The sequence below is a fragment of the Solanum pennellii genome, chromosome 11, assembly GCF_001406875.1.
Source record: "Solanum pennellii chromosome 11, SPENNV200".
Classification (NCBI taxonomy): Eukaryota; Viridiplantae; Streptophyta; class Magnoliopsida; order Solanales; family Solanaceae; genus Solanum; species Solanum pennellii.
This window is the reverse complement of record NC_028647.1, coordinates 7,672,487-7,687,986: the sequence shown is the minus strand read 5'-3', so window position 1 is coordinate 7,687,986 and position 15,500 is coordinate 7,672,487. Positions and strand designations below refer to the sequence as shown.

Here is a 15,500-nt window from a genome sequence, read left to right as displayed (position 1 = left end):
GTAAAAGAAAATCAACATTCAAGTAGTAAACTAGATGTAGCTAACCAGATGGCAAGAGAGAATAGTGCCTCGACTCTGGTCGGATTCGAGGTCGAAATCGCCGGAGGCTCAGTCGGTATTCAGTCGCCGGCAGAGTGGAGATTAGGAAATACAGAATTTTGGGACAATTCAAATGCAACCATGTTTTTTAGAAATCAAAAAATTACCTACATTTGTTTAGTTGTACCTTTTTTTTTAAAAAAAAAATTATATTATAAAAATTTTAACTAATATTTTATAATTTGTTTAGTTGTACCCTTTTTTAATAAAAATTAAATTATAAAAAAAAAATTCAACTAATATTTTATAATAATGTAATGATTGTATTAATACGTAAAAAAAGTGGTACAACCTAATATGGGAATATAAATTGTCCTTCATACACAATTTTCCTATCGTGGAAAATGCAGGAAAGAATTTTCATGGAAGATTTGCTCATTATTTCTTTGGGAGGTTGTGCTTTGGTGTTGGGAAACGACTGGATGAAGAAACATAACCCAACTAAGTTCGATCATGAGAGGAAGTGTGTGACTATAGGAAGGAAGGCTAATAAGTTGGTGCTGCCAGGAATAGCAGGAGAAGGTAGTTTGAATATGCTATCTACTGGATCAATGCGAAAAATGTTGAAGAAAGGTGAAGCTATAGTTGCTCATCTTTTTATGATGAACATGATAAAAAACAGTGAGGATGAAGTAATCGAAGAGGGACTGCAGGAAGTGTTAGATAAATATGGGGACATCTTTGCGGAACCAAAGTCTTTGCCACCGAAGAGATTGTTTGATCATGCGATACCCCTCAAACCAGGAGCTGTACCTATCAGTTTGAGACCCTATCGGTATAATTTCCATCAAAAGAATGAGTTGGAGAAGCAAGTAAAAGAGATGTTAAGCAGTGGAATCATACAGGCTAGTCAATCACCTTATTCATCACCGGCATTGTTAGTAAAAAAGAAGGATGGTACCTGGAGGTTCTGTGTCGATTATAGAGGGTTAAATGACTTGACCATTAAGGACAAGTATCCAATTCCAATTGTTGACGATTTGTTAGATGAACTGCATGGAGCGTCGATATTTTCTAAGGTGGATTTGAGAGCTGGGTATCATCAAATTAGGATGAAGATGGAAGATGTACACAAGACTGCATTTTGTACTCACATGGGCCATTATGAGTTTCAAGTAATGCCCTTCGGACTCACTAATGCCCCAGCAACATTTCAAGCCTTAATGAACCAGATTTTTTGATCGTTTATCCGGAAGTTTGTCTTAGTATTTTTCGATGATATACTAATCTATAGCAGAAACAATGCAGAACATTTACAGCATCTGCAAGTGGTGTTTAATATTTTGAGAATGAATGTGTTGTTTGCAAAGAGATCTAAATGTTCTTTCGGTCAAGCTAAAGTGGAGTACTTAGGCCATGTTATTACTAAGGAAGGAGTGACTACTGATCCTCATAAGATTCAAGCTATGGTGGATTGGCCTAGACCCAAGACTTTACGGGCTTTAAAGGGGTTCCTTGGTTTAACAGGCTACTATCGAAAGTATGTACAGAATTATGGAACCATCAGCAGGCCACTCACTGATTTGTTAAAGAAAGAAGCCTTCAAGTGGAATAGTGAGGCTGAAAATGCATTTGAAAGTCTTAAGAAAGCTATGACGACTACACCGGTGTTGGCTCTTCCTAATTATACTCAAGAATTTGTGGTGGAAACTGATGCGAGCCAAGGGGGTATTGGGGCTGTGCTAATGCAACAAGGGAAGCCAATTGCGTTCTTTAGTAAAGTGTTGGCTCCTAAACATCGAGGTAAATCGATTTATGAAAAAATGTATATGGCTCTACTTAATGCGGTGGACAGGTGGAGACATTATTTACAGTTTAAACACTTTGTTGTTAAGACTGATCATCACAGTTTGAAATACTTGTTAGAACAACGAGTGACTTCGGCTATACAACAGAAAGGTTTAACCAAATTGTTGGGTCTTGATTATGAGGTGCGTTACAAAAAGGGCGCCGAGAATAGAGTGGCTGATGCTCTATCTAGGCGACAAGAAGGATTGCAGGCAGATGAGATTTCGGAGGTAGGATTATTGATGGCTGTGAGTATGATCACGCCCATGTGGATCCAAGAAATTATGCACATGATACTCCATTGGGTAGGCATTCGGGTCAGTTAGGTACTTTGAAGAGATTAACTCAATATTTCTATTGGCCTAAAATGAGGACTATGGTGAATGACTATGTGGCTCAGTGTGAGGTATGTCATCGTAACAAAGACGACAATGCAGCATATCCGGGTTTACTTCAACCTTTGCCGATTCCGAATCAAGCTTGGAGTCATGTTAGCATGGATTTTATAGAGGGGTCACCAAAGTCTCACAATAAAAGTGTAATCTTGGTGGTGGTTGATCGTTTTACCAAGTACGCTCATTTTATAGCTATGGCTCATCCCTTTACTGCTGTGACAGTGGCTGAATTGTTTTGGAAGCGAATCCACAGGTTACATGGAACTCCAGAGTGTATTGTATCTGATCGAGACAAAGTATTTTTGAGTAAATTCTGGCAGGAAATGTTTCGGCTATTAGGTACACAGTTGCATTATAGTTCAGCCTATCATCCTCAGAGTGATGGCCAAACTGAGCGAGTCAATCGATGTTTGGAGAACTATCTTCGTTGTATGACTGCTAATCGACCTATTCAATGGAAGAAATGGTTGTCTGCTGCAGAATGGTGGTATAACACCAACTTCCATACGGGCTTGCAATGCACTCCATTTGAAGCGTTGTATAAATATACTCCGCCTCAACTTTCGATTGGGCCTCTTCTGGAAACAGTAGTACAGGCAGCAGAGGATGTAGTGATGCATCGACAACAGTTTCTTCAGTTATTAAAGGATAATCTCGCTACTGCCCAAGCTCGGATGAATTTTTTTGCGGATAAGAGAAGAACTGAGCGTGAATTTGAAGTCGGCGATTGGGTTTATTTGAAACTTCAACCTTATAGGCAGACTTCATTAGCTTTAAGAAGGAATTTAAAACTCAGTTCTAAGTACTACAGTCCATATCTAATACTTGAGAAGGTGGGGTTAGTGGCTTACAAATTAGCTCTACCTATGCAGTCTAAGATTCACCCGGTCTTTCATGTATCGTTGTTAAAGAAGAAGGTGGGCGATCGAGTGGTAGTACAGTCGGAGTTGCCTTATACGAATGATGCAAGGCAGTTCTTGGTGAAACCAGTGGTTATTTTGCAGCGACAAATGGTCAAACGTAACAATGTGGCAGGGGTGCGCGTACTAGTGCAATGGTCTAATCTTCCACCTGAGGATGCTACGTGGGAGGATTATGAATTTTTGCGCGCTAAGTTTCCTGGTTTTGACTCTATTCCTTGAGGTCAAGGATTTTTTTATGCGGTGGGGAATGTTATGAAGTGAAGATCAGTGTAGCAAAATTATGGAGAGGTGGGGATTCGATATCGGAACAAGGCTACAGTAGTAACTGTCGTAACTGAATTTTGGAAGAAGTAACTAACGTTAGAAAGGAACGGCTAGGATTTAATGAGAAGCAATGGTGAGGATGCTGCCACGTATATTGAAGGTGGTTATATAATAGTGGTTAGAGGAGAGAAGCATAACCAACTGTTAAGAAAAGTCACGTTTCTTTCCTCTCTGTTTCTCACGTTTCTTTCCTTTCTACTTCTCTGTTTCTCTTCTATCTTTTCTTTCTCTGTATTTCCTTTCGTTCTCATCCTTCTTCTTCATTTTGCATTTACAACTTTTCTATGGAGGTTATGAAGTTCTTAGTTGATAGTTCATTACGTGTAATTGAGACTTCCGATTATCAATAAAGTTGGTTTGGTTTCTGTGATTTTCAATTGAAATTGTAAATTGAAATTGTGATCTTATTAAGGTCATAACAGTTTACTGGAGAATATGAAGCCGAGACATAAATTTTGTACCTCAAATATTTCAATAGAGGTTCCACAACCACCATCATAGATTATGATGGAACTAGTTTACATGAGCAGATCACAAAGAAATATTTCATAACAGAATAAATTATCGGAGTATTGAATGGGTGTACCAACAAAGGTATAGAAAATTTGTTCATTTTTTTCAAATTCGGTTTGGTTCGATTAGGTATTTCTAAAACGATTTCTTCTTTTTTGGTTCAACTCTGTTACACCTATTCGCCTCTATCAAAGCCAGGAAATTAAAGGGGAAAGTGAAGAACAGGTAAGGCCCTCTCGAGCAATAACAACTACTCCATTTTTATGAATTCAACCTTCAACTGTAAAAGAAAATCAACATTCAAGTAGTAAACTAGAAGTAGCTAAACAGATGGCAAGAGAGAATAGTACCTTGACTCTGGTCGGATTCGAGGTCGGAATCGCCGGAGGCTCAGTCAGTATTCAGTCGCCGGCAGAGTGGAGATTAGGAAATACAGAATTTTGGGACAATTCAAATGCAACCATGTTGTTTTAGAAATAAAAAAATACCTACATTTGTTTAGTTGTACCCATTTTTTTAAAAAAAAAATTTATAAAAATTTTAACTAATATTTTATAATAATGTATGATTGTATTAATACGTACAAAATGTGGTATATCCTAATATGGTAACATATATTATAACTCTATCAGATTTCTATTAACCGTCAAATGGTAATTTTTATTAATTTATTAAAAAAATTACCTAAACTAAAACTAACAAATTTGGGTAGAAAATTTTGTAAGTTGAATGGTTAACATTTTTCCTAAAAAAAAATGATGTGCAATATAGTGTATGAGAACATGAGGATGTTGTATAAAAAAATATAGCTACAATAAAAAGAAGACAATTGTAATATAGTGTAGGGTAAAGGAAAATCTTCGATTCAGGAGTGATTGAAGCGAATATAATAAAAGATTGTAAGGATGGGTATCCGAGGAAAGTCGACATAATGACATTTCTAATAATTATTTCAAGGGCAAATGATATAAATAACATATTTTTAGAACTAAATTACCATTTGTCTCTTATAAGTTTTTAAAAGATCAAAATCTCTCAAAAATATATAAAAATACGGATACACAATAGCGCTGATACAATAAAAAGGTGGCGGATACATTTATATTTTTTGTCACATTTTTGTATCTGTCTCATTTTTTGTCATATTTTTGTATCGCCTCATTTTTACATTTTTGTATCCGCCTCATTTTTACATTTTTGTATCACCTCATTTTTTATCACATTTTTGTATCTGCCTCATTTTTTATCACATTTTTGTATCCGTCTCATTTTTATATTTTTGTATCCGTCTCATTTTTTTTTGTCACATTTTTTAATCCGCCTCATTTTTGTCACATTTTTGTATCCGTTTTATTTTTTGTCACATTATTGTATCCGTCTCATTTGACCTAAAATGAGAGATTTCAGATATTTTTTAAACTAATAGGAAATAAGAGTAATAAGTGAACTTAAGGGAGGAATTTTTATCATTTTTTCTTGTCTTAAAGTATTATTATTTTTTATAATTACGTTTATAATTTGACTAGTTGACTAATTTTCTCTACTTTTGAAGGCCAAAATCAGCTAGGGATTGGACCGGGTCTCTATGATTTTAGGGGATTTGGGCTAGGAAGGAATGAAATTGGGTCTGGGTTGTTTTTTGAAAATGGGCTAAAACTTTGGTTTAAAGGTTATATGATGGTCCAAATATGAAACGAATAATATCCATTAAGGGGGGTTTCAAAAGGCACAAGTCCTTTGGTTATTTTCATCAAAGTCTAAATTGATTTAAGTTAATTCAAAATTTCATAAAACGGAAATGAGACGAATTATAAATTTAAATAATTACTCAAGTTTCTTATGTCTTTCTTTTATGTTTTAGACTATTATATGTGTTGTATTCAAGAATTATTCAAAGTTGTTTAGATGGTTTGAGACAAGTGTAATAAGACTTCCGTTTTATTTTTATGAAAGACATTGATCGTATGATAAATGTGTTTTAAATTTCTACACTTTTCTATTATCTTATGTTATGATATGCACTTTCTGTTGTGTATCCCTGGATCGTGATACATATCATCATACACAGGTCGAATGTAAATGCGAACGAGGTAATTTAGGTAATCAAAAGAGTATATGCATGTATGAAAAAATCGTAAAGAGATAAACAAAAAAGTTTAACTATATTTCTCACAACATATTAGCGAAGAACTAGTTTTCATCATTTTTTATTTTTGGATTTTAACTTATATAGACACTGTAATTTTCATACTTTTAATATATTTTAAAAGTTACTATATAATTATAACAGGTTATTTTGCTACACTCATTAAAATTATCAAATTATATTACTGACTTACTGCTGCCAAATAGTAATATTGTTAGTGTACGAAAGATTTTATCATCTTTTTTCTAAGGAAATGAGATTTCTTTTTTTCTTTTTTTTACAATTTGAATTAAAGAAAATATTTTTAATTTTTTTTATCACGTAAGTATGGAATTCTCTCGTGAAAATGAATAAATCTAAAAATATTGATAAATGACTAAAACCTCATTTCTCCCTTAATTTTTCAGCATTATAGAAAAAGGTATTTTCAATAAAATTGAGTGGGATATTAATTAACCACCAAGTTTAATTTCTTGACAAATATTAAATATACTACAAGAATACGTCCACCTTTTATTTATAGTTTTTGCTATAGAAAACATGTTCATATATAAAAGGGAAAATTACGGGAATGAAAAATTTCTAGAATATATTTTGTAATATAGTTATAGTTTTGATTATTTTTAATTCGTGGTTACACATTGTGGAATTTTGCTATTCGGTTTTCTAATTGTATAAATTCAGGATTTGTATAATTTGGTTCCTGATTGTATAAATTCAGAATTTGTATATGCTTACGCTAGCTATTTATATACTATATATAAGAACTTCATAATAAATTACTTTGTTTGTATATTGGCAACTGGAATATATATACCAACAAAGTTCTGAAAAATTTCTTAATGTATAAATTCAGAGTTTGTATGTACTTGCCATGTTTGTATATTCGCTCAAAATATACAAACAGACAAGCGAAACATACAAACCACAACCTCCATTTGTATATACTTAATCTGTTTGTATATTTGCAAGCGAAATATATATACAAACGGGCAAGTGACATACACAAACATCAGTCTCCATAGTAAACGGACTATAGCTATATAAAACAATTATCGAAACTATATCTCTAGAGCCTTATCATGTCTATTATTTTTGTTATTTATGAAATTTTCTAGATAGAAAAACTAAGTATAGACTTCATTGATCTGGCAGAGTCATTGAAGAGAAAGAATCAAGGAGATAGATATTGGGACTGTTGGGAACAATTCCTAAAGACCGTTAAAACCCTAAAATTGCTCAAGTTTAGTGGAAATTTGAAGACAAAAAAATCTATAGAGATAAATCTAAATTTTTTCCTCCTTTGAGCAACGAGTTTTTCATGCTAAATACTTGTATTGATTTATGTTATTCCGTAATTTATTTTCTAGCATAGATATTTAAAGAACATGGTTCTATGCGTGCTTAGGTAGCAGTCAAACTAACAATAATTATCTGTTAATAATCATATTTTTTAAATAACCTGATAGTATCAAACTTTTTAACGTACGAATGCAATAATGAATACAACTTATGCTCAAATAAATAGGAAATATTAGAGGTAGAACAAAGGACACAACATTATAGACATATATGTGTGTGTGTGAATAGAGAATGGGCTTAGGAGACAATCTTAGAGAAGAAAGATTCTCTTGAATCATCAACTACTATCTATGTGTATCAAGTCATGTGGATTGTCCATTTTGAAGTAAAAAGGAAGAAAAGATATAGAAAAAGAAAAGTAGAAAATGTAGCTAAAAAGGTACATAAATATATAGGAATTGGCCTACCATGTTATCTAAAGACCCTATTATTATTTTTTTGATAGAAAAATCTAACATAAAGCCTTTTACAAGAAGCACCTTCATTAAGTTTGGACACAAAATGATATGCCTTCTAAAAAAGAGTTGTTTGACTTGAGCCTTTAAGAGTAGTCTTTATTGTCTACCCCTTTTTCTTTTCTAAACCTACATTTAATTTTTGATTTAGTGTTTTATCTTTCAAACTTGGCCAAGACATCCAAGTATACAAATCAAAGATGTATGCTTAATTGCAAACGTAATTTGATTTTAGTATATATGTTTTTTAATTGGTTTGAAGGGAGTTTTCATGCCACAGTAAATTTTTTTTTATCGTGAATCAGGAGTTCATGAATTTAATACGTGAAAATAGTTTCTTAAAAAAATGTAAGGTAAGACTTAGTAAATATATTAGATCCAATATGGTTCGATCCTTTTAGATTGAGTCAGATCTGGTCCTTAATTTATTTGAATTTTACAGATAGTCTGAGTCTTCATGTACGAGGATACTCTTTAGAAAATTATTATTATTATTATTATTATGTCACCCATGCAAATAATCAGTTTTAATTATTATTTAACTATCTAATTTGAGACTACATATATATAAAAAAGAAATTGCATTTTCCATTGACAATAATTGCAACATCAAATTGTTAGTCTTGTTCTTTTATTTTCTTTTTAGGAAAGAAAAAAACGACAAACTAAAGTCAATTGAAAAAGAAATTAAAAAAATAAATACTAAACGAATAATTGAAAAAGGTACAAAGAAAAATTAATAAAATACCTTTCCCAAAGAAAATTCCAGTTGCACTTTTCTCTTTTTTTGTTGGAGTTCCTTTTCTTTTTTTTTAATATAACTTTTGCTTAAAAAGTAGCTACATCGTCTATTTCCTTCTCTTAATTCGAAATATTAAAATTAGAAAAGCAATTGTATTGTAATATTATTTATTATAGAATTAATACTTAAAAGGGAAGTTGACAAAATGCAATAATTTTGAGAGTCAGATGATAAGCTTTACACGATGGAAAAAATAGGAAAGATTAATGTCATGTTTGATAAGTTTTTGGTAAGTTGATTCTTTATTACTTAATATTATTTATTTATTTTTAATTAAAAAATGTTTATTTTAGAGAATTGAGTTGCTTGAATGAGGTTTTAGAAAAGAAATAAGTGTTTTTACTATCCTATTTAATAATTGAGTATAATATTAAGATAACAAAATACATATGATAAATTTTTTAAAATAATCGTATAATCAGAAGAAGATGTTTAGAATCTCAAAATAAAGTAAAATAAAAAGTCGTGTTAAGCTAGAAAACACTCAAAACAATGCTCATATGTGGGTGAAATATGATTTAGGAAAAGATAAATTCACCCAACATCACATTTAAATTATTTTAATGTGCATAGAAATTCAAACATCTTAATTAATCTTAATAAAATCAAACGAGTCCTTAGGACCATTCCACCTACAAGGTGCTAAACACATTATTATTCCAAAACTCTTATTAAAAAAAAAACACAGATAAGTGTAACTACATCACCAATGTGTGTTAAAAATCAATCTCAAGCTAGCAAGAACACAAAGTTCTAATATTCATCATTCATACAAAAACAAAATTAATTTTTGTTGTGAGATAGATAACAAATACTTCTTAATTAATCAAACAAAACCTTGTACGGTTGTTAATGTTGAAGAAGAAGGAAGCCGACGATTGAAATGTGTCAAAGAAATATGTTTCAATCGTCAGCTTCCTTCTTCATCAACACTTGCTGTAGACACGTCACACGCCAGTCAGCTTCGTTGGGCATGTTCCAATCGTCAATTTTCTTCTTCTTCAACAACTAATTAACTAGACTATAAATAACTAGAGATGTTTTAACTATTTTTAAACCATGAGTTGAATTAAATAAGCTCATTTATTAATTCTTCAACTAAAATCCTTGACTCACCTTCCCAAACACATTGAATATTGATAAATAGTTAGATTTGTGTCGTTAGGCAAGTCTGGAATTGATGTTATGTCATTTTCTTTTACCCCATTAGTCCTCTATTTTCAACATCATTCAAATTAATGGTGGTCCTTCATGAATTATATATATATATATATATATATCTATGGTCCCTATTTGTTAAGAATCAAAACACACACACATATATATATACATATAGGGGGTGGATAATTTACATAAACACCCTATATACTATTCTCCAACATTCATAATAGGAATTGGACCCCCTCTTATATGCTTTGCACATGTACAAAAAAATATGTATCTTATCAATTATCACACACTTCTATTGAGGGATGGGTTTTCACGTGAAGGATGGAAAGAGGTGTGTGTGTATGTTTGTGTTCAAGATTTAGTTGAACTAATTGAAAGGATAAATTAGAATTCAATAACTACACCAAAGTATAATGTCACAAATGAAAAATACTAGATAGAGATCGGAGTTTAAGAGAGAAAGAAAAGAGATTTTTTAAATCTATGTTTTTTGTTGTGTTACGTATTATAATATTTGTGAGAAAAATAACTTAGTAAATTTTAATTTTCTTGATAACGAATTAACAATAAAATCAAAATTATGTATCCTATGAATTGTATTGAAGGAGTTGAATGTTATCATTTCTACTTTGCGTGATCCACATAATATATAAGTAAATATCAATGGAAGGATAAATTCAACAATAACACCATAGCATGATGTCATAAATGAAAATACAAGTTTAATTCGATAGAGATCGGAGTTTAAGAGAGAAAATATAGATTTTTTAAACTCGTATTTTTGAGTGTGTTATTACATATGACATGTGCCAAGAAAAACATCTAACAACAAAATCAAAATTGTATCCTATGAATTGTTATGGAGTTGAATGTCATCGTTGTTACTTTGCGTGATTCAGGTACTATATAAATTTCACCAAATGTTATCTTAGACACTAAGGAAATAGTATCATACAAATGATAAAAAATATAGAATGAGATGTTATCATTTTTACTTCGTATGATTTGGATACTATAAATAAATATCATGAAATGTGTTTTATTAGACACTAGACAAGACTAATAAAAATAGTACTCATTTAGATAGAGTGGGATGTTATAATTTGTAGTTAGCATGATCCTGATGATCCCACCAAATGTTCTGTTAGACAATATAATATAAGATTTTGAATAAACACATAAAATTTTCCAAGAATTGTCTTATCAAGCAAAAAAGCAAAAGCTATCAATTATTGTAGAATCACTAAATTGATATTGTTGTGAAGTGAAGCAAGAGAAGATGCCTAGCTCTGACTAAGACAACTAGATGACAAGTTGTAGCATAGGAGGTATGGCTCCTATTCCCTTTTTAATTAATTTTCTTCCTTTTTTGTGGAGCATTTTGATTGAACTTTTTGCAAATTTTCACTTTCCAAAAAGGCCAATACATAACATGGGTTGGCAAGAGTTATAGACACAAATGTAGACATATGTATATAGATATAGGATATGGGGAAGAGAATTCATGCTTTGAGCATGTCCTTTTTTTCTTAGACAATTCAAGAAGTGGCTATAACATGGGGTTGTCACATATTTTTAGGATACAACAAATGCCAAACAAGTGAAAGGGGATAGAAAGGAAAATACTATCATAGTATATATCGTAACGAAAGAGTGGGATGTTATCATTTTTACTTCGTGTGATGTATTCAAATAGTATATAAAATTTGACCAAATGTTTTTTTAAGCATTACAACAAATGATAAAAAAAATAATATCATATAAAACGATAATAATGAAGTGGGATGTTATCATTTTTACTGCACATAATTCAAATGCTATACAAAATATCATTAAATGTGATCTATCAGACACTCGAACGGACTAATGAAAAATAGTATAATTGGAAATGTAACAATAGAGTAGGGTGTTATCATTTCAAACTTCATATAACATGAGTTGACATTTTTACTTCATGTGATCCAGATACTATATAAAATTTAACCAAACGTTTTGTTAGACATTAGAATAAATGAATAAAAAAATAGTATCATATAAACGATAATGATGAAGTGGGATGTTATCATTTTTAATGCGCATGATTCAAGTGCTATATAAAGTATCATTAAATGTGATTTATCATACACTAGAACGGACTAATGAAAATAGTATAATCGGAAATGTAACAATAAAGTAGGATGTTATCATTTCAAACTTCACATAACATGGATTGACATTTCTACTTCATGTGATCCAGATACTATACAAAATTTGATCAAACATTTGTTAGGCATTAGAACTAACGAATAAATAATAGTATTATCTAAACGGTAATAATACGTACAGTAACATGTTATCATTTCTACTTCACATGATCCGAGCGCTACATAAAATATCATGAATTCATATGTATTTTATCTTGCACCATAACAAACTAATAAAAATAGTAGGATGTTATCATTTCTACCTTGCATAACATGGGCTAGGCAAGAGTTATAGATACAAACATAAACAATCATATAGATGTAGGATAAGAAGAAGAAATCAATTCATGTTTTGAGCATTATCCTTTTTTTCTTAGACAAATCAAGAAGTGGCTATAACATGGGCTTGTCTCACATATTTTAGGATACAACATATGCCAAACAAGTGAAAGGAGATATAAAAATAACAAATAAAAGAAAGGTGGAAAAAGCCAAGCTAATCTTCACAAAAGCTATATTTCCATTCACACTTTAAAAAGGTAGCTAGGAGATAGTAATTATAAGTGGATGAAAGCTTGGCCCTTTTGGTTTTTGCTTTGCCTTCATTGTTTGGTTTTTCTCTTTGTAAGAGTCCTTATCCATCCATGTCTCACCTTCACACCTTCTAATTTGGTGCCCACATGATTGGCATTACCACCTTTGGTAGATGATCTCTTTAATTTAATTAGATGGAAGATGTGACCAATCCGCTTTCGCCACCTAAGTTGCATACGTGGCTTTGTAACATGATCTATTAATGCAACTTTATTATTATAATTATTATTATTATTATTATCACAATGCTTAATTAGTGACAACTTTGGTACTGTGCCAACTGCTCCCTTCTCCCATGAGCCTACTCCATTATTTTCAAACTTTATTGAGATAAAAGAATCTACAAAACAACAAAAAAGTTGAGAGTTAGATCTATAAAATAATGAGTAAAAACAATGATTGTTGTTATTTTACTTGCATTTAAAGTCAATTCATATCAACAACAAAAACCACACACCAAAAAATATAAGATTTTTCAATATAATAGCTACATAGTCATATTTAATTTGAATGAATTACTAGTTATTAGAGAGTTATAAGGCAGTGATGAAATCAGAAGGTTCAATATGAAGAAGTAAATAGATGAACTAGTCGAAGAGATTTCAACATCTAGAAACAATTTGCAGTATAAGAAATCAGAAGGTTCAATATGAAGAAGTAAATATATGAACTAGTCAAAGAGATTTCAACATCAAGACATAATTTTAATCAGATATAAATAGTGTAATTATTCCTGGGGTATAAGTATGCAACAATTATAGTAACTATACTTCATATACAAGGTTAATTTGAGTAACACACAATTTTTGTAATACTAGAGTAATTAAGTACATGCATTTTGTATGGAAAATTTACACCAAACTCAACTATGAAAACATAATACAATTGAAAATATAAAAGTTAAAAGGAATATGTAGATAATCATTAAAAAAAAAAACTAAAAAGACACTTATTTTTGTGCTAGTCGTTACACTTGCTACCTAATGCTTTACCTAATGTTCAAAATTACTGTTTTTTCATATTGACTTCTTTTTAAGTAAAATTGGGTTTTGAATCTTTGCACTTTTGCATGTTTTTTTTTACGATTACATATTCACGTGAACTTGTAACTTTTGGCCTAAGTATATTTTAGTAAATTTGATTTAAATTCATAATTTAATAGTTACACTTTATTGTTAAAAGGATAAAGTAATTGAGTAAAATTTTATGCTACATTTATCAATTTCACACATAATAATCCATAAATGTCCAAATATATAGAACCAAGTTAAAGTAAAGGCTGAAAAATTCAAGAACATCATAAGTTCCCAAGAAAAGGGACCTGGCCAAAAGGAAAAAAAAAAAAGGGTGGGGTGAGGGGGGTGGGTAGGGACACAATTGCTGTTGGCTGATGCAATATATATGAAAATCTTTTTCGCTAGAAAATATGATCAGAATTTGATCAGAATGATATTTTACTTATATGATTTTATCTTATTTTAATATTTTTACCATTTTAATTTTAATATCTATTAACTAAAAATGAAAAAAATTAGTTTATTTTTTTAAAAAAAAACATTACAAATTTTTAAGTTTTCTGGTCAAATTTTTTGATCATTTAGCATAATATATATATAATGTTAATTCTATTTAGTGTTGAATTATAAGAAAATTTAATTAGTTAAAGAGTTTTTTAGCTACATATTATGATGTATAACTCTTTAACTACATATTATGATGTATTTCATTATTTTCTTGCAGTGAAGGAGAGTCCATTCAAATGAAAAATTACAATGTACATAAATTAAAGTTGAAATTATTTATACATAGAGCGCAACATTTCTCTTCATATATATATATATATTGCTATAATATTTGATCACATTTTGTCAATCTAATTTTTAAATATATTTAAGCCAGTTTGGAGACTTACACTACTCGCATAACTTCAATATTAAGTAAAATACATGCTCAAACATAACTTTAATTCTAGAAACCCCAACTTCAAAAACTCAAAGTTTAAAGTTTTCAACTTCAAATTCTATAGCTTAAAAAGAACATATAATATAGCTAGGTTGAATTCCCAAAAGGTTTTTCGCTTGTATACTTTTTTTTTTTTTTATAAATCTCCTTATTAAATATTCTAATGGTCTCTCTTTTATATATATAAAAATATCGTTAAAATTTTCAAACAAATATGAAACTCTAGTATAAAAACTCGATCAACTTTAAATTCTGAATCGATGGATGAAAATTAAAATTATGTAGTAGTAGTAGTACCTTCATAGCTACAAGTGGAAGAAACATCAATATCATGAATAGTCTCTTTGCGTGAATGTCTAATATCAAGACGATTGAAAAAAGAGGTTAAAGCAAATATCTTTGGTAGATAATGCATTCTTGAATGTTCTTCTCCATCATCATCATTATTAATCTTCATTTTTTCTCTTAAATTAATAATAATCTTCTTCTTCTTCTTCTTAATCATCTTTTCTTGTTTAGAAGCTAAGATTAAGAGCCTTTCATTCAAACACAAAGCACATACTCCTACTACAACTTCTTTTGGATGAAAATAACACAAACAACTAGTGTTGTCATTCATGTTATTAGTTTTAAGTTTAACAATGTTATAAGAAAAGTATAAAAATAAAGAATATATATATATATATATTGTGTGTGTGTGTGTGAATAGAATTGAAGGGAAAAAAAAGTTTGTGTTTTTGAGTGTTTTTATGTGTGGAAATATATATGGCTTGAGCAACTCTTA

At 30.5% G+C, this 15,500-nt stretch overlaps 1 protein-coding gene across 1 annotated transcript; it reads right to left on the bottom strand.

Moving 5' to 3' along the window:
- Positions 1–12,391: 12,391 nt before the first annotated feature.
- LOC107003140 lies at positions 12,392–15,438 on the bottom strand. The gene is made up of 2 exons (XM_015201406.2): positions 15,014–15,438; positions 12,392–13,094 (listed from the first exon to the last, which is right to left on the bottom strand). Exons 1-2 carry the CDS (start codon positions 15,333–15,335, stop codon positions 12,763–12,765), a joined length of 654 nt encoding a protein of 217 aa, XP_015056892.1. The 5' UTR covers positions 15,336–15,438; the 3' UTR covers positions 12,392–12,762.
- Positions 15,439–15,500: the final 62 nt, after the last annotated feature.

Coding starts and splice junctions, on each gene's coding strand:
- LOC107003140 (XM_015201406.2), bottom strand. CDS start 15,335: ATGAATGACAACACTAGTTGTTTGTGTTATTTTCATCCAAAAGAAGTT. Junction 13,095..15,013: donor TTCCACTTGTAGCTATGAAG/GTACTACTACTA, acceptor GTTGTTTTGTAG/ATTCTTTTATCTCAATAAAG.